Genomic DNA, 19,112 nt, shown 5'->3' with positions numbered 1-19,112 from the left:
AAGGCTTCTCCCATTGATCATGACTTGTACATTGTATTGTGCCAGACAGAAATTAATTTAAAGAATTCCTTGCTTTTCATTAATCCCCAAACCACCCAAGGCCTCTAAGGTAAATGTATGCAAAACAAAAGCTGACAGAAAATAGGGGACTAGAGAGTTCTGAATTTGACCTGACATCTGAACGCAAAGGAGTAACCATGACAAACTGAATTTCAACAAATACATATATTTTAGAGTTTAATCTACTCTATCCAACTACAATGAAGTCAAATGGGAACTTTTCGTTTTATGCAGACGCCTTAAATAGTTTTTACACATTAGTGCATTCCAGTACATAGGGATGAAAGGTCCTAGAGTGGCCAGAGTCCTGGGGGAGACTGCTGGAGTGGTCTGGTGGATTAATCATCATATAGGGGAGGCAATTAAAACGCAGGGTTACAGGGGAGGCCAGCTCTCCAGGTGGGGAGAGAAGAGAGAGGGATGAAGGAAGGGAGGAGAACCAGGGAGAAAGAAGAAAGAATGTGTGTGCGTGTGTGCGTCCATGTGCGTGTGTGTAGGGTGGGTGTGTGTGTGAACATTGCTAGGCAGCAACAAGCCTACTAAACCCAGGCCAAAAGCTCACATCTGAGCCAAGGTGACATCTGAAGGCAAATGTCCCCGGCGCTGTCCCAAATAGAATGGCCTGAGTGAGACAACCGTGTCACTGCCACCTTGACAGGGAGGGGACCTCTCCACGGCACACATGTACCGCTCTCACTCTGCTCCAAATCATTGGCACTCAGTTCATGTGGTGAAGATAAAAGAAAAAGCAGCAAGGAGGAACATTTGCAGCTGATATGTGGCAGAGGCCTGTGGCAAAAACATCACAGCACTGTGTCTATGTGATGAAGGGAAAGATATTATCATATCTGTGGGCAATGAGCTACATTGGAAAGAGGACAGCATTTACCTCAACACCCAATGTATGAAGAGGGTCTTGTTTAGAATGTATTGTGTATTGAGGGACATTTTGTAATGCTGTTTCCACACAAATATGTTAAGGATTGTGTCACACACACACACACACACACACACACACACACACACACACACACACACACACACACACACACACACACACACACACACACACACACACACACACACACACACACACACACACACACACACACACACACTACTGTACCTGTCATTGGTGGTGAGGAAGCTCACTGTTTTAAAAGGCAGGAACCAGATAGCCTACTCCCTCTACTCAACAGAGTATGTGTGTCTGAATGCAGTGTGCTCAGAGGAGCAGCTATGTCTGCAGGACATTAATGGGCATCAATCAGATATGGACTTCGTACATTTGCATAAGCAGAGACACACATGCAAGGCGATGTAAATTATTGAAGAAAACAAAAAAAAGTCTGTTTTTAAAACAGAAAAATATAACTTCAGGCTCAATTTCATAATTCACAATCGTAAAATATTCAAATCCCTTTACAAAAACTTCTTTACAGCTGAGACCATATTGATGTTACAGTATATAAACAACTGCAGTAGTTTCTAGAAAGCATATGTAATGTCCTCATCCTGGCTGGATAAAACAGGAAAATAACTACCTGCCACGATGTGTGTGGCAATTATTATCAATCTCCCTGGCCCTGAAGGCAAGTTCACTTCAAAAAGCCCCATGCAAGATCTCTCTCCACTGGCTTTGGCACAGAGCATGAGGTGGGTCCTCTATGTGTTCCCAGTATAGTTCCTTAACATAATGCTTAGCTCTTTAGGCTATAGTCATGCATAAAACAACGCATATCCTAAATCTGTTCTATGGAACAGTGTACAGAAACTCTTGACAACTCATTTCATCACAGTATTATCACAGAGCCTCACCTCCCCAAATAAATAAGTCAGGTAAACAAACAGTGATATTAACAACTCAATGCAGCTTCAGAATTAGTTCTAAGACCCTGCTATGACAAATCAAAGCCTGGCGCTGTATTTCATCCTTTGTACCAAGAATGTATAAGAATGTATAATGGGGCTTTTAAGGCATTTCAACTTAAAATGGGGTCGAGGCGCCTTTCAACTTCAATGAACAGTATGATGTTTTATTAACATGCTGTCTCTAAATAGCACAGGGCCTTGCTCTCAGAGTGTGTTCACAGGAGGATAAAACAGATCCTGATGACAGCACCTTGACTGCTTCTTCAAGGCTGACTTCAGCTCACGATTAGCCATAGAAGGCCAGGGCCTCAATTCTTATCTAAAGAGCTTTGTGTTTATGCACACAAACGCAGGACGCCTGATGGCGCTCAGGGTTCAGCTCCAACGCCGCTCTCCCTGCCACAGCACAGCTGCAGTAAAAGGCTCTTTAGAGGGGGGAGTACAACCCTGCACATACTGTACTGTATTCCAGGAAGTCCATTCAGACCATGGCTCTGCAGTGAAAAAGTGAGAACCTCTAGTATGCCCCTTTCCCTTTCCTTTCCTGGCTCTATCTCCTGGACTCTACAGTTAGGCCACGAAAGGATTAGACAATTTACCCACAGTGCAGTGGAGTTGTTCGTTGAGACAATGCTTGTCACTCACAGTAACTGTCCAGAGGCCCATTGACTACAGAGGCCCATTGACTATTATCCGACAGTGCTGCAAAATAAACCAAACATGCACGGTGAGCGCTGCCATGCTGAGCAGCCTGCTCCCTGCTAGTCACTCCCTATATAAAACTCAAAGCATTGTCATCGTTTACCTCGGCATGTTGGGTGCTGTTTTTCATTCTAATATAGCAAAGAGTGGATGATTCAATAAAGCATGTCTGAGAGGAAATTTAACACTGGCAGCACAAATTATTCTGTATGGTAATCAACCTGTTACTTCACATCTGGCATACGATTATCAGGTATTACCTTATACAGTAGTTACCCAGACATAATGCCTATGTAATGCCTAGCGGTTAAGAGCGTTGGGCCAGTAACTGAACATTTGCTGGTTCGAATTCCTGAGCTGACTAGGTGAAACATCTGTTGATGTGCCCTTGAGCAAGGCACTTAACCCTAATTGCTCCAGGGTCGCCTTCATTAATGGCTGACCCTGGCCATGACCCCACTCTCCAAGGGTGTCTCAGGGGAAGTGGGATATGCAAAAAACATTTTATGTTTTTAAATAGGACATATGTAAGAACCCACCTAATTATTTTTATTAAGATTTTTATCAAAGATGTATTCCTACAATATATTTGAGACAGTGCCCTCTAGTGAAACTACCTCATTATTCCCTGTATAATCTCCCCTTTGGGATATAGCCATGTAGTTGAGTGGAAGGGCACCTAACAGAAAGAATTTAGGAGAATATAGTGGCAGAGCGATCTGTTAAGGCTTGCTGGATAGGGTACACCTTTCTGTTGATAAAACAATTAAGCTAAGAGGAATGGGCGGCAGACAACAACCTTTTTTTTAATGGAAAGAAGTCCATTGATCTAAGAATCTGCTTCTCCAAACATGCTCCACTAATCTTGGGTAGACAGGCTGTTCCAGTTGTAACAAGCACAAAAAATCAAGGCTTCCACATGGACAACCAACTCAGTAGGGATCAACACATTTACAGTATAAGGCAGTGACTTGTAGATATCTACACCACTCTGATCCAACCATGCCTGGAGTATGCCAGTGTGTTGCTGGTAGTCTGCACAAAGAAGCAGCGAGCTGCACTGGACAGGGTACATTTACGTAATTTAGCAGACGCTCTTATACAGAGCGACTTACAAATTGGTGCATTCACCTTATGATATCCAGTGGAACAACCACTTTACAATAGTACATCTATATCTTTTTTTGGGGGGGGTTAGAAGGATTACTATATCCTATCCCAGGTATTCCTTAAAGAGGTGGGGTTTCAGGTGTCTATGGAAGGTGGTGATTGACTCTGCTGTCCTGGCGTCGTGAGGGAGCTTGTTCCACCATTGGGGTGCCAGAGCAGCGAACAGTTTTGACTGGGCTGAGCGGGAACTGTGCTTCCGCAGAGGTAGGGGGGCCAGCAGGCCAGAGGTGGATGAACGCAGTGCCCTTGTTTGGGTGTAGGGCCTGTTCAGAGCCTGAAGGTACGGAGGTGCCGTTCCCCTCACAGCTCCGTAGGCAAGCACCATGGTCTTGTAGCAGGGTACAGAAGAGGGCAAGCAAGATGATATAAAAAAAACAGACATCCCACTGACCCTCCATCACTACAGTCACAGGGTGAGCAAGCAGCAGTAAGATTGGTCACCAACCTGACCACCTTCTACATAATTTCCTACCACAGAGAAGGGGAGACAGCACTGCAGTCCTCCGCAATCAGATAATTTGCTTAATTAATAAAAACTTCATCCAAACCCTTTTTAACACTTAAAAGGAAAAGAGGGTAATAATAAAAATGGAAGTTAAAACCATTGACGTCATCATCTATTGATGCCCTGAGTGTGTTGAACATGACAATTACACCATTTTGACTGACAGGGGCATTGACTTCCACAGGAAATAACAGCAATCAAGTCATCCCTTTTTGTAAAAAACATTGTCAGGACAGCCTCCCTTAACAGACTTTATGGATGTCAACTGACAGAGGGAGACAGTAGCTGTAGTAGGAAAGAGGAGAAGAAGACAAAATAAAATATAAATGGGAAAAGATGGCAAATGTTCAGTTTGAAAACATATCACTCAATGCCCATCGCAATTAAAGAGTATTCAAACAGATGGTACATATGATTTGAATACAGATATTCAAATCTAGTATTTGATGTTTTGTAATTAGAATAAGTGCATTCATCACCAAAATATTCAGAACTTTGTAATTTGGTTTCAATTGTTTACGGTGAATCATGAATGGTCATTCTAAAGCATGGCGGCCTCGGCACTGTAAAAATACGACCAGTAAATGGTGCAGCTAAAATGGAGAAGAATAAAAAATTTATCCAAAGTCTGCTACTGTATGTGTAAGAATCACGCCAGCAGTGGCACCCCAACACAGCAGTGTAGAGCTAGAACTGTCATTCACTCAGTCATCGTGATACCTGAGCTGCATTGGGACCTGCTTTATAAAAACCTCTTTTTATATTGAAGAGTGAGATCTCAATAAAACATATCCCCAACCGTTTGGCGCCGTTCACCGACCTCATTATTATTACTCATTAACTTTTGAACTTCCACTCACTGGGATGGATTACAACTGTGATGGTGACCTTTGACTTCCAATGGACAATCAAGACTGACTATGATCACAAAGATGGTCACCAGGAGACTTAGATCTAATGACCTCCTCTATCCCATGATGCACCTTCACCTTCATATCATTGTACTACTAGTCAGAGACTATGGCTGGCACAATTATGTGAAGTTTAGCCTATATACTGAAGGTCCAATTGAAGTTGCACATTAAAAGTAATTTCCATCTGTAATGTTGTCTGTTCCAATTCTGAGGTACAGTAGATGATTAAATATTTGAGTGCTGTCATGCAAGGAAGGGCTGGGCTGCAGGAGTAGGGCAGAGGAGGCAGAGTGAAATATGACTGCAGTGTTGGAGTGTGGCGTATAGGAGGCAGGAGGGAGACATTACCTTGGTATCACCCAAAACGATCTAATGATCAAAATGACCTCAGCAGCCAGAGTCACGTTGGTAATCTCCTGCTTAATCACTGTTTGTTTTAAATGTCATGGGCTCACAGTGGATCCATCCGGCATGGCTGATGGGCCGTGGTTCTGACTCCTGACACCCGTAGCCTACTGCTCCCTTCCACCACAGAGACCAGCTCCCTAGTTTAATTGCTTTTCACAAACCAGCACCCTGGGCTTCACACTCGTGGACGTTTGGTTGGACTCAGCCAAAGTCGTGCATGCGAGGGCTCATCCTGCTAGTTGCCATAGCAGCAATCTGTTTCCCAAAGTTGATTTTCAAGTTCTTCTTTTAAAAACAAATTTAACTGCTTCTAAAAATCGACCTGAATTGACCTGAATGTTGGGGGAGATGTTGGTAATTGCTGGTGCTTGTTGAAATATTGGGAGCACCAATTTGGCTTACAATACTTTTCAAGTCCTCATTATTTCTACACTCTTGCGCTGGAGAGAGTTTGACCAATCTCTGTCCTGCCTCATCATGTCACTGCCTCCCTCGCCCATCAGACGACTGCTATGCAAGTTCCATGTTCACCAAATGGACGCCGTTTGACATTATTTTACATCCTGCTCCACCAGGAAGTAGGAGCTGTGCCAGGAGAAAATACAATGCCATTCAAACATACCATAATCTATCTGTCTGCTCAAATGTAGTTTCTCTTTAAGAAGAAGAAAGTGCTGTCCTGTTGTCCTGGGAGTGACAGTGGGACTAGAGTAGTGTTCTGCTTATTGATGGCCATTGTAATGCACCGTTATTAATTATGTTTCACACACCCCGGGAATGTCAATTTCATTCTACAGCAATCGATCTCAACTTGTATCCTAACAATGGGTCTTTGCCTTGAGTGAGCAGTGGTCGTACAGATTCAGCAGAAGCTGCATGCGGGCACGCACACACAGTCTCTCATTCTCTCTCTTACATACACAATAAACAGACACAGCTCATACCTTACTGTCACGCCCTGATCTGTTTCACCTGCCTTTGTGATTGTCTCCACCCACCTCCAGGTGTCACCCGTTTTCCCCATTAGTCCCTGGTTATTTATTCCGGTGTTCCCTGTTTGCCTGTTGCCAGTTCGTCTTGTCGTGTCAACGAGTGTGGTTTTCCGTGCGCCTGTTTTTTCTTATCTCTCTTTTGGTAGTCCTCCTGGGTTTGTCCCTTGCCTGCCTTGACTCTGAACCCGCCTGCCTGACCATACTGCCTGCCCTGACCTCGAGCCTGCCTGCCACTCTGTACCTCCTGGACTCTGACCTTGTTTATGATCTTTTGCCTGTCCCGTGGACTAATAAATATCAGAGACTCGAATCATCTGCCTCCCGTGTCCGCATCTGGGTCTCGCCCTGTGCCTTTATACTTACAGCACACTAAGAATTATTACAGCACAAAAAAGTGAAACATTGGGCGTGCTGAAATACAGTACTGTACTATGCACACTATACTGTATATGGCCATATATAACATGATTCCATTTCTTTAAATCTCCTTTTAGATTTGTATTTACATCCTACATTATTCGGTATACCAAACATACTTTTATTGATTTAAGTGTCACACTATAATAGCTGTGTGCCGACTTGGCAATGGTTCATGTTGACAACCAATTAGGTCATTATTCAATTCCCATGCACCTCAAGCATTTCCCATATGACACTATATTCCCACAACAATATTCTGTTCTATTTCTTCAAAAGCTTTCAATCATAATGAGATGTCTGTTAAAGAATGCATAATATCCTCACTAAGTCTAGGTATTCTACTAAAGGAATGTTACCAGTCCTATCACCAGGTCATAATATAAGCCCCAGGTTATCTTGTGGTGGAGTCCATTCACAGCCCACTCAGTGGAGAGAGATTCATTAAGAGGGAGGGATGGAAAAAGAGGGAGCGAGAAAGAGAGAAAGAGATGTATTCTAGTCAGAGCTACAAAAGCCATACCACCCATGCACAGGTATATGGAGGTGTGAGTCTCATTTCTGGGCATCGTTCTATATTTTTATAACTACGAACCCAAATGTGTTAAAGGTAGATAAGAAATATGTGGTACAATAAGACTCTTACTGTATTTATTTGTCATATTCTAGCTGTAATCAAGATAACGTCATGTTTTGCAGCTGCTCCACCTGTTAGAGAATCAACATCATTTTTAAACGCTGCGCTTACTCAAGTTTCTCCTGTTGAGTTTATGATTGGCACCCTACCAGCTGGGTTAATATGGCTCCGGTTGATGATTAATGTAAGATTGTCTATATAAATTCAATTTGGCACCAACCCAAAATAGACTACATTTGCACAGAGAAACAGTCTGGCTTCATCTTTTCATGTAATGGGTCTGTCTCCATGGGGAATAAAAAAAGAACTGACAATGTTATGGGCAATCTAGGTCAATGACACATAACACCACATCATACAATATCTTTATTACCCCAAAGGTGGTAGAAAGCCATTCTTTATGATGACCATACCCTCTGGGCACACACTGATTGAATTAACATTGTTTTCACATAATTCCAATGAAATTACGTTGAACCAGCGAGGAATAAACTCTGAATTACCGTCTGTGCCCAGTGGGTAGCTACAGTATTTGGGCAGGCTATGTGTACTGTGTTCTGGCCTGTTTTAAAAGCTGCCAACCATCTTTGACACTAAACCTAGACAGTTTGTAGCCTCCCTCTCCGTTTGGAGATGGAATTGACCAGGAGACCAAAGGTCCCTAGCAGTATCTTCTTAGGTCTTCCAGAGCCAACATGTTTCCTCTGTTACAGTAATCAGTATGTCCAAACAGTTTTTATTTTCTTCTACACAAGCCTCCTTCCTTATCCGTCTGGAGACATGACCCTTAATCTGACTTTGGGATTATTTATTTCAATTGGAGAGGATGAGAAATGCTCCCAACATGCTGGACTATATCAATTACAGGGCATAATTAGTGAGTGAGTGTCTCGGGGAGATAAAGAATAGCATTAGAGAGACACAAACAGAGGGAAATGTACTTCTTCCAGGGATTTTCGGCTAATCCAATTTCACCGAGACTGTTTTTGCGCCTGCACGTTTCTTTGAAGTGTAAATGGTAAAAGAAGCGAGCACATACAGTAATGAGCCAAAGAAATATCAACGTCTCAGCATAAGAGTCTATTCAGGGGAAAACAATGGGCCTTTTGGCAGGAGCACAACGGAGAAAATGCCCAAACATCAGACTATTACATACCGTAGTTCATCATAACACACTAAATCCCACCCTTCTATTTATGTATAGCCAATCACCAAGCACACAGTACACTGACTAAATAAAGTTAATTGTAGTCTACTAGCATCCTGCAGAAATCCGAGTGGTCACAAATAAAGTGGAAAGACCTGAGGCATCCAAGCAGTACAGAATGCCGTTAGTTAATGTGGGAGAATTACTGAGGATAAAACCATTCCATTTAACTATTTTATTTTATTTTTGGAAACATTCTGAGCTACCACAATATCCCCTCTCCCCATAGAGCATCAGTTTGTGAGAGATATTGCAGGATTCCCTCTGTGCCATAGCTGCAGGAAGTAGGGGTGCTGAAGGTGCTGAAGCACCCCCTGATTTTTTTGAAAAAGTGTTATTTTTCTTCACAAAAGTAGTGCACTGGGCCTTTACTAGTCCCATATTAGCGAGCTGACCCCCAAACATCTTCCCACGCCTAAGCTCTGTGCCCCAAATGTAAATAATGCAATTATTTTGGTAAACAACATCCAAGGTATGAACTATGAGTTGGTGGCTGAATGCATGATCATAATGTTAGTTGAGGTTACAATATTGTGTCTTTCTCCAAGAGAATCTGGGCTCTGCTGTTGGCCCTGCCGCCTGAAAAATAAATGTGACTAAATAAATAATAAATACACAAAACTGCAAAGCCTGTTTGGGAGTCAGATTTTCTCAGTTCAGTTGAAACTAAGTTATCATTCTGACACAAATATACATGTATTCCATGATCCTTGGCACCAAAACAATATCATGCCACCAGAGGTTTGTCGGCATTTAATTTAACATTACTACCTGCTTGGGCCCTGTCCCCGCCTGTCAGCTATACACAGCTGGGCATGGAGTGAACAAGGCCTTCTTGTCACTAGTGGGGATACAGTGTGCTACAGTGTTTGGCTGGGAGACTGTCTTTGCTAGAAGGATGCAGGTCCCTGGGAGACTGTTACAGAAAAGCCCACATCTGCTTCCTAAGAATGTCTAACTTTCACTCTGACAGAGAAAAGCTTTCAGAAGGGGCCGCAGGTTTATTGGCTGAGAGGTCAGCAGCAATCAATGTGCTCTAAATCACCTTTGCATGAGCTGGGAGAGCCTCCTTCTCAGAGAAACACTTCCAAATGAATGTAATTTTCATGCAAATCCTCTCAGCTCGCTACTTATTGTTCTGCAGCTGCGCATAATGCCTCCACACTAAGAAGATGCATTACCTGTAATATTATACACTCTGTCTCTAAACGATCTGCAGGCATTGAGGCAAAACAGAGAATCACGGAGTAATTGGTGTGTGTGAAAAGGCCTACCTACCTGTGCAGAGCCTGGATCTTCTCAGCTGTGATGTCCCTCAGCAGCTCCTCCAGGAGGTCTGTGTCAGTGGGGGGTTCAGGGGTGGGCTTGTCCGTGCTGTGGGCGTAGTGGCCTATCAGTAGCCCCAGGATAAAGAGCCCTACACCCGCTAGCAGGTACTTGACCAGGCTGCAGCTGCTTCTCCGCTGGCCCTTGGGTGGAGCCCTGGTGAAGTGGGAGATGTAGTTGGGGTCCTCCTGCAGCCGCTCAAACCTACCGTGTGGAGAGACGGACACAGAGGGCTGGATGGGCTCCAGGTCTGGGTCTGGATCAGCACGGTTGGAGTTTCCCACGGTCCGATGCTCCACACACTCCAGCTGGAAGCGGTCCAGTCCTAGTCCCGGGTCCTGGAGCTCCTTTTCCATGTCCCACTCCAGGTCCAGGGCGGATGCCTGCAGTTCCTCCCGCTCCAGAGACCCTGGGTGGGCCGCACGCACCTTCCTGTACGCCATGCCTTCAAGACCTGGATAGAAACAGATTACACAGAGGTCTCTGTTATTATCCCAGGTTAACAAGAGCACTGAATGAGGGGTTGGTTAACAGCTAATCAACCAAAGTGATGAACTTAACCTTTCAGTATATCATACAGACCTACACTGAGAGAGCCTGTGCAGTTGGACCTATGCACTGCATTACCAGTGACGTGCATGGCACACACATTGTTTCCTGGGCTTTCATCACCATAACAATTCAAAGGTGATGTATTTATGTGGCCCAGGGGTTGAACTCCAGTGCCTTAACTAAATAGTAAAGAGCATTCCCACGAAACCCAATTAGAGCACGCTAAGTTCACTACAGCTGCTGAAGCAGATCATTACGGGAGATGACTGAGTGGGATCAAATTCATAAAATGGAGCCCAGTGTCTTAGTATACCATCAAATTTAACTGTCCCTTTTACTGACACTGCTATCAAACTCCAAACAGCAGCCCAATCGATAATAACCAAAAAAATCCAAACTGCCACGAAACTCAAAAGCACACCAAAGCCACTTATTCTTTCAAAGACATTGCTTTAAAGACTTTCTTTAAACAGACATTAGAGTGAAATCTGTTGCTATGAAAGTTATACTGCACCACCCTGAGCAGCAAGAGAACACTAAGTGATCTCTCTGAGCAACACCTTTCTTCAGAGAAAGGTTTATCTAAAAGATAAGAAAAAAATTATAATTTTAATATGGTCCCTTTCACATTGTATACTTTGCAGTCAGAATGGTCATTTCATTTTGTGTGGGTGTCTCAGAGAGAGGAGGAAGAAAAGCTTGCTTAAAAAGAACATGCCTGGATCTGACATCACGTGGCTGTTTGGGGTTTTAGGCTAGGTTTCAATATAAGCACTTTGTGACATCTGCTGATGTAAAAAAGACGTTATAAATACATTTGATTGATTGATGGTAAGAATGCAGCATAGATATAGGCCTGAGAATTTCCCCACATCAATCTTCAATGCGCCACTAAACGTCCATTATTTCTGCACGGAGTCAGATAAAAGATCCCCTCTCTGCCAAGGGACAAAGTTAATTTTAATACTGACCCTTGTCGACCAATAGTTCAGAACGCACGCACGCACGCACGCGCACACACACACACACACACACACACACACACACACACACACACACACACACACACACACACACACACACACACACACACACACACACACACACACACACACACACACACACACACACAGTGCCACTCCCCACCCAGCCTTACCCCATGTGGACTGGCATAGTCTACTGTACATATGGTGGTGAGGGGAAACAGCAGCTCTCCCATGCAGAGTGACAGCTGACATTTAATTACAGGAACACCAGCGATTTAATGCCTTTCAACTCTCAGACAAAGCCATCCATTCTAATACTGTCTTTGACTTTTCCATGATGGAAGCCAGACTGACACCTCACATGGTAAGGGTCCACATGGTAAGGTATATTAAATGCATGCTTAGCATTTTATTAAGTATAAGTAAAAATAAAGCCACGTTCTTGAGCATGAGTATTTTATTTAGCGTTTTATTAGGTGCCATGGTATTGCTGGTTCTTGTTAAAAATTTAAGAGACGTACAGTTCTTAACCAACCTGCTAAATACCTGCAAATCAAGTTGCTATTGCTATCTTTAATTCATACACCCTTATTAGAAACAAAGGTGCAATCTAGAACCTAAAAGGGTTCTTCGGCTGTCCCCATAGGATAACCCATTTAAGAACCCTTTTTGGTTCCAGGTTCTACATAAAGGGTTCTACATAAAACCCAAAAGGGATCTACCTGGAACCAAAAAGGGTTATCTTATGAGGAGAGCCGAATAACCCTTTTAGAACCTTTTTGTGTGTGTATGTATGATCTATGAACTATGAATTGCAGTCGTTTTTATAAAATTGCGCCGGAAGAAATGGCAGCAGTTTTACGGGCGACTAACCAATTGTGCTATTATGTGGGGGTTTTTTCGCGTTATTTGAAACTTATTTTGTAAAGAATGTTTCTGCAACCGTATCTTAATGCAAAAAAGAGCTTCTGGATATCAGGACAGCGATCACTCACCTCAGATTAGACTAAGATTTTTTCTTCAACAAGCAGGACGCACAGGATGTACTTCAGACACACATCCCTGTCATTGGCAAGAGAAAGAGATGCAGGTACAGAGGACACAGAGCGGGGTGCCTCGTAAGGGTCCGCAGACGGAAAGTGGGAAAGCTGCCGTTACCGCCAATATTACTTGCCAACGTGCAATCATTGGACAATAAACTAGATGAGGTACGATCACGAATATCCTACCAACGGGACATCAGAAACTGTAATATGTTATGTTTCACAGAATCGTGGCTAAATGATGACATGGATATTCAGCTAGCGGGATATACGCTGCACAGGCAAGATAGAACAGCACACTCCGGTAAGACGGGGGGGGAAGGGGAGGTCTGTGCATATTTGTAAACAACAGCTGGTGAATGAAATCTAAGGAAGTCTCTAGATTTTGCTAGCCTGATGTACAGTGTCTTATGATAAACTGTAGACCACACTATTTGCCAAGTAATAACAACCTATCCCTCAACATAATCAAGACATAAGAGATGATTGTGGACTACAGGAAAAGGAGGACCGAGCACGACCCCATTCTCATCGACGGGGCTTCACGTTCCTTGGTGTCCACATCACCAACAAACTAGAATGGTCCAAACACACCAAGACAGTTGCGAAGAGGGCACAAAAAAGCAGATTCCCCCTCAGGAAACTAAAAAGATTTGGCATGGGTCCTCAGATCCTCAAAAGGTTCTACAGCTGCAACATCGAGAGCATCCTGACTGCTTGCATCACTGCCTGGTACAACAACTGCTTGGCCTCCGACCGCAAGGCACTACAGAGGGTAGTACGTACGGCCCAGTACATCACTGGCGGTGTCAAAGGAAGGCCCTAACAAATATTGTAAAAGACCCCAGCCACCCCAGTCATAGAATGGTCTCTCTACTACCGCATGGCAAGCGGTACCGGAGCGCCAAGTCTAGGACCAAAAGACTTCTCAACAGATTTTACCCCCCAAGCCATAAGACTCCTGAACAAGTAATCAAATGGATACCTGGACTATTAGCATGGTCCCCCAACCCCTCTTTTACGCTGCTAATACTCTCTGTTTATCATATATGAATAGTCACTTTAACTATACATTCATGTACATAGTACCTCAATTAGCCTGACTAACCGGTGCCCCTGCATATTGGCTACCCGGACTATCTGCATTGTGTCCCGCCACCCACCACCCCCCAGCCCCTCTTTTACACTACTACTACTCTCTGTTTATCATGTATGCATAAGTGCATCGATGACGTCATCCCCACAGTGACTATATTTTTATTTATTTTATTTTACCTTTATTTAACTAGGCAAGTCAGTTAAGAACCTATTCTTATTTTCAATGACGGCCTAGGAACAGTGGGTTTTTACCTTGTCAGCTCGGGGATTCGATCTAGTATGTACATATCCCAACCAGAATCCATGGATTATAGGCAACATCGAGCTAAAGGCTAGAGCTGCCGCTTTCAAGGAGCGGGAGACTAATCCGGACGCTTATAAGAAATCCCGCTATGCCCTCAGACGAACCATCAAACAAGCAAAGCATCAATACAGGATTAAGATTGAATCCTACTACACCGGCTCTGATGCTCGTTGGGTGTGGCAGGGCTTGAAAGCACCAGCTGTTCTGGATGACTGTGTGATGACGCTTTCGGTAGGCGATGTGAACAAAACCTTTAAACAGGTCAACATTCACAAAGCCGCTGGGCCAGACGGATTACCGGGACATGTACTCAAAGCATGCGCGGACCAACTGTCAAGTGTCTTCACTGACATTTTCAACCTCTCCTTGACTGAGTCTGTAATACCTACATGTTTCAAGCAGACCACCATAGTCTCTGTGCCCAAGGAAGGGATGGTAACCTGCCTAAATGATTACCGCCCCGTGGCACTCACGCCGGTAGCCATGAAGTGCTTTGAAAGGCTGGTCATGGCTCACATCAACAGCATCCTCCCGGACACCCTAGACCCACTCCAATTTGCATACCGCCCCAACAGATCCACAGATGACGCAATCTCAATAACAATCCACACCGCCCTTTCTCACCTGGACAAAAGGAACACCTATGTGAGAATGCTGTTATTCGACTACAGCTCAGCGTTCAACACCATAGTGCCCTCAAAGCTCATCACTAAGCTAAGGACTCTGAGACTAAACACCTCCCTCTGCAACTGGATCCTGGACTTCCTGACGGGCCGCCCCCAGGTGGTAAGAGTAGGCAACAACACGTCCGCCACGCTGCTCCTTAACACTGGGGCCCCTCAGGGGTGTGTACTTAGTCCCCTCCTGTAATCCCTGTTTGGCCACGCAGGGAATACAGGAGGGGACTAAGTACACCATCATTAAGTTTGCTGACGACACAACAGTGGTAGGCCTGATCACCGACAACGATGAGACGGCCTATAGGGAGGACATCAGAGACCTGGCAGTGTGGTGCCAGGACAACAACCTCTCCCTCAATGTGAGCAAGACAAAGGAGCTGATCGTGGACTACAGGAAAAGGCGGGCCGTACAGGCCCCCATTAACATCGACGGGCTGTAGTGGCGCGGGTCGAGAGTTTCAAGTTCCTTGGTATCCACATCACCAACGTACTATCATGGTCCAAACATACCAAGACAGTCGTGAAACCTTTTCCCCCTTAGGAGACTGAAAAGATATGGCATGGGCCCCCAGATCCTCAAAAGGTTCTACAGCTGCACCATCGAGAGCATCCTGACCGTTGCATCACCGCCTGCTCGGCATCTGACTGTAAGGCGCTACAGAGGGTAGTGCGAACGGCCCAGTACATCACTGGGGTCAAGCTTCCTGCCATCCAGGACCTATATCATAGGCGGTGTCAGAGGAAAGCCCATAAAATTGTCAGACTCCAGTTACCCAAGTTATAGACTGTTTTCTCTGCTACTGCACGGCAAGGGGTACCGGAGCGCCAAGTCTAGGACCAAAAGGCTCCTCAACAGCTTCTACCCCCAAGCCATTAGACTGCTGAACAATTCATAAAAATCGCCACTGGACAATTTACAAAGACACCCCCCACCACTCTTGTACACTGCTGCTACTCACTGTTTGTTTGATACCTATGCATAGTCACTTCGCTCCACTTACATGTACAGATTACCTCAACTAGCCTGTACCCCCGCACACTGACTCAGTACCGGTGCCCCTGTATATAGCCTCATTATTGTGTTACTTTTTATTATTACTTTTTATTTTAGCCTACTTGGTAAATATTTTCTTCTTCTTGAACTGCACTGTTGGTTGAGGGCTTGTAAGTAAGCATTTCACGGTAAAGTCTACACTTGTTGTATTCGGGGGCATGTGACAAACAAAGTTTGATTTGATTTGATGCATAGTCACTTTAACCATACCTACATGTACATACTACCTCAATTAGCCCGACTAACCGGTGCCTGTATATAGCCTCGCTACTGTTTTTCACTGTCTTTTTACTGTTGTTTTTATCTCTTTACTTTAAATTAACTGCTTATCTACTCATCTATTCCTGTTCAAGTTATACAAAAAAAAAAAACTCTAAGTGTATACAGAATATATTGTATATGTGTAGTAGCCTTAGTAACTATAGTTCTTATAATGCCCTGATAGCACTCTATGGTTAACTTTCAGGGCACACAATGGAATACAAATCTGTGGATCAGTGTTGGAGAGGGGAGAATAACATTGGGATGCTGAGGGTAACCCTCTTCTTTAACTTTCAACCCTTAGATGCCATTGACATAGAGATTGAAAGAAAAGCCCAAGAACTTTCTTGAATGCCTGTATCTGTAACTATATTATTTATTCATATAATTTCCATATGTTTCAATACTGATGAGATACTGAACAAAAATGTAAACGCAACATGTAAAGTGTTGGTCCCATGTTTCATGAGCTGAAATAAAAGATCCCAGAAATGTTCCATAAGCACAAAAAGCGTATTTCTCTCAAATATTGTCCACACATTTGTTTACATTCCTGTTAGTGAGCATTTCTCCTTCACCAAGATAATCCATCCACCTGACAGCTGTGGCATATTAAAAAGCTGATTAACAGCATGATCATTACACAGGTGCACCTTGTGCTGGGGACTTCACACAGCCATTGAAGAGGAGTGCAACAATATTCCACAGGCCACAATCAACAGCCTGATCAACAGACTGATCAACTCTATGAGAAGTAGATGTGTATGTGCAGCATGAGGCAAATGGTGGTCACACCAGATACTGACTGGTTTCTGATACTCGTCCCAACCTTTTATTAAAGGTATCTGTGACCAACAGATGCATACCTTTATTCCCAGTCATGTGAAATCCATACATTAGGGTCTAACTAATTTATTTCAATTGGCTGATTTCTTTATATGAACTGTAACTCAGTAAAATCCTAGAAATTGTTGCATGCTGCATTTATATTTTTGTTCATTATAGTAAGAGAGAAATGTGTGTGTGTGTGTCCGTGTGTGGAGTAGGTTATTGTGTGTGGGCGTGTGAGTGGGTGAGAGATGGAGAGGGTGGGAGGAAGAGAGAGGACAAAAAAATAGAGTAAATATTTCCCAGCACAGTCCTGCCTACCCATCATCTCATCTGACATGACCTTGTCAGTTGCCGTAGTTACAAAACATGAAGCCAGCTGTCGATCAGTTTAGCTGTTGAACATTTCACAGGAGGGCAAAGAAACAGGAGAAAGGTGATGAGAAAAACTTAAGCAAATTATTGCCATGGAATACCTACAACTCGCTGCACAACATAAGCAACACACAATGCCAATGCTGTTGCCAAATAAACAGTAGCATACTCTATTTCATGGACACACACAAATGCCAATTGTAAGTGTAGTAAGTATATGCTTGGTCAAGAACTACTGTGGGCCAACTGTGGATGGAACTAACGCTGCACCAGCCTGGAGGAATAAGAGGAAGCATGGCTGCTGTGCTGTGTTGCTACAGTAGTATCCATTTAGAACCAGCATCTGGCCCAGCTCTCAGAATATGTTACTGGCCTGGGCCACCAGAGCAAACCTTTATTTTTATTGTGCTCATGAATAAAATATGCCATCCGCAGGGTGTGGCCCAAATAATTCTACTTTATGGATCTCTGCATTAAATCTCATTGTACAGTAGATGGGGCCATGTCTAAGAATGCTAGACAAGAAAACAATAACATGCACCACATCCATTTCCTCAGATCTGAGCCTGTTTTCTGCTCTGAAATCAGAAGAAAGTCTTACCTTCAAATCAACTCATAGGTTGGACTTTCTGGTATTATTATTGGTATTGTGTGTGCACCACGCTCAAGCTTTTAATTGTATTTCTAATTGTTGTGGAGCCGAGTGTAGTAGTTCCTTGTACACACAGAATCCATACATAGAATACTTCCAATATGATGAAATTCTAGAAAATTATTATGTGCAATAATTTTTTTATTTTTTACAGAGACAGATAGCTTTGTAAATGTAAAAATTATAATCTCATCAATGAGATAAAGAAAGCAGGAATGAGTGTCCTTGACATTTCACTCAATAAGCGTGAGAGGCATTTCCTGCCCATAGGTAATAATAATAATAATAATCTAATAAACATTTTATAGTGCTTTTCATTACAGACAAAATAAAATAAATATACACTACAACAGTAAAGTTATACTGTAGATCAGCTAGATCATGTCTGTTTGAGTGCTTCTTGAAGCCTCCAGCAGATTGGTCATGAGAGGATCTGGAAGCTCTCATGACCCATCAGCAAAGGTGGTGGTCGGAGATGGTGTTCAGGTGTCCAAGGGCAGGGAGGCACAATGTCATCAGGGCATCTCCACCGTCTGCAGATTCTCTGTATTGGGACTCTGTGATCAAATTTGACTTCAGAAGTATCCTCCTGACCAAACAAAAAGCTGTTCCACTGCCAACTTTGCATGCATAGCCTCTTTTTTGTTGAAACTCAACCCAAAGTCAGTAAAGTTAGTTAGGTGTAACTCAAATGAAAACACACACCGGCTAGCTAGCATTAACTAGCTTGTTGACAATGCTGATTTTCATCCATTTACGTGCAGAAATCCAACTCATGATATCAAGAATTGATCTGCACTCATTTAGCTAGTGAAAAATAAAATGTTTGTACAAATATTTACATATAAATGATTAAATACAGAATTTGCACGAGTTTTCTGCCTAAGCTGCATTTAGGTGTCATGGCAACTACAGAACCCTCAATACAATAGTTAGGCATTCAAGATCCCATTCTCTGATCTCAGTCTCAATATAGCAGTGGTTTGTTGAGTGTTTTACTCCTCATTACAGAACAGATGCAGGCTGCCGTGTGTGCATTGTGCAACAAGACTCCTTCAGTGAGCGATGC

The 19,112-nt window shown here is 43.4% G+C and overlaps 1 protein-coding gene across 1 annotated transcript in view; it reads right to left on the bottom strand.

The window, feature by feature from the left end:
• Window positions 1–19,112, bottom strand: part of naaladl2 (N-acetylated alpha-linked acidic dipeptidase like 2) — a 290,768-nt gene that overhangs the window by 201,184 nt on the left and 70,472 nt on the right. The window contains exon 2 of the mRNA XM_014216734.2: window positions 10,163–10,664. Within this exon, the coding sequence (XP_014072209.1) occupies window positions 10,163–10,664 (502 nt within the window). The remainder of the gene's footprint in view (window positions 1–10,162; window positions 10,665–19,112) is intronic.

The sequence above is a fragment of the Salmo salar genome, chromosome ssa10 (genome assembly GCF_905237065.1).
Source record: "Salmo salar chromosome ssa10, Ssal_v3.1, whole genome shotgun sequence".
Classification (NCBI taxonomy): Eukaryota; Metazoa; Chordata; class Actinopteri; order Salmoniformes; family Salmonidae; genus Salmo; species Salmo salar.
Note: the sequence above shows the minus strand (reverse complement) of the source record. Positions and strands in the feature narration are given on the sequence as shown.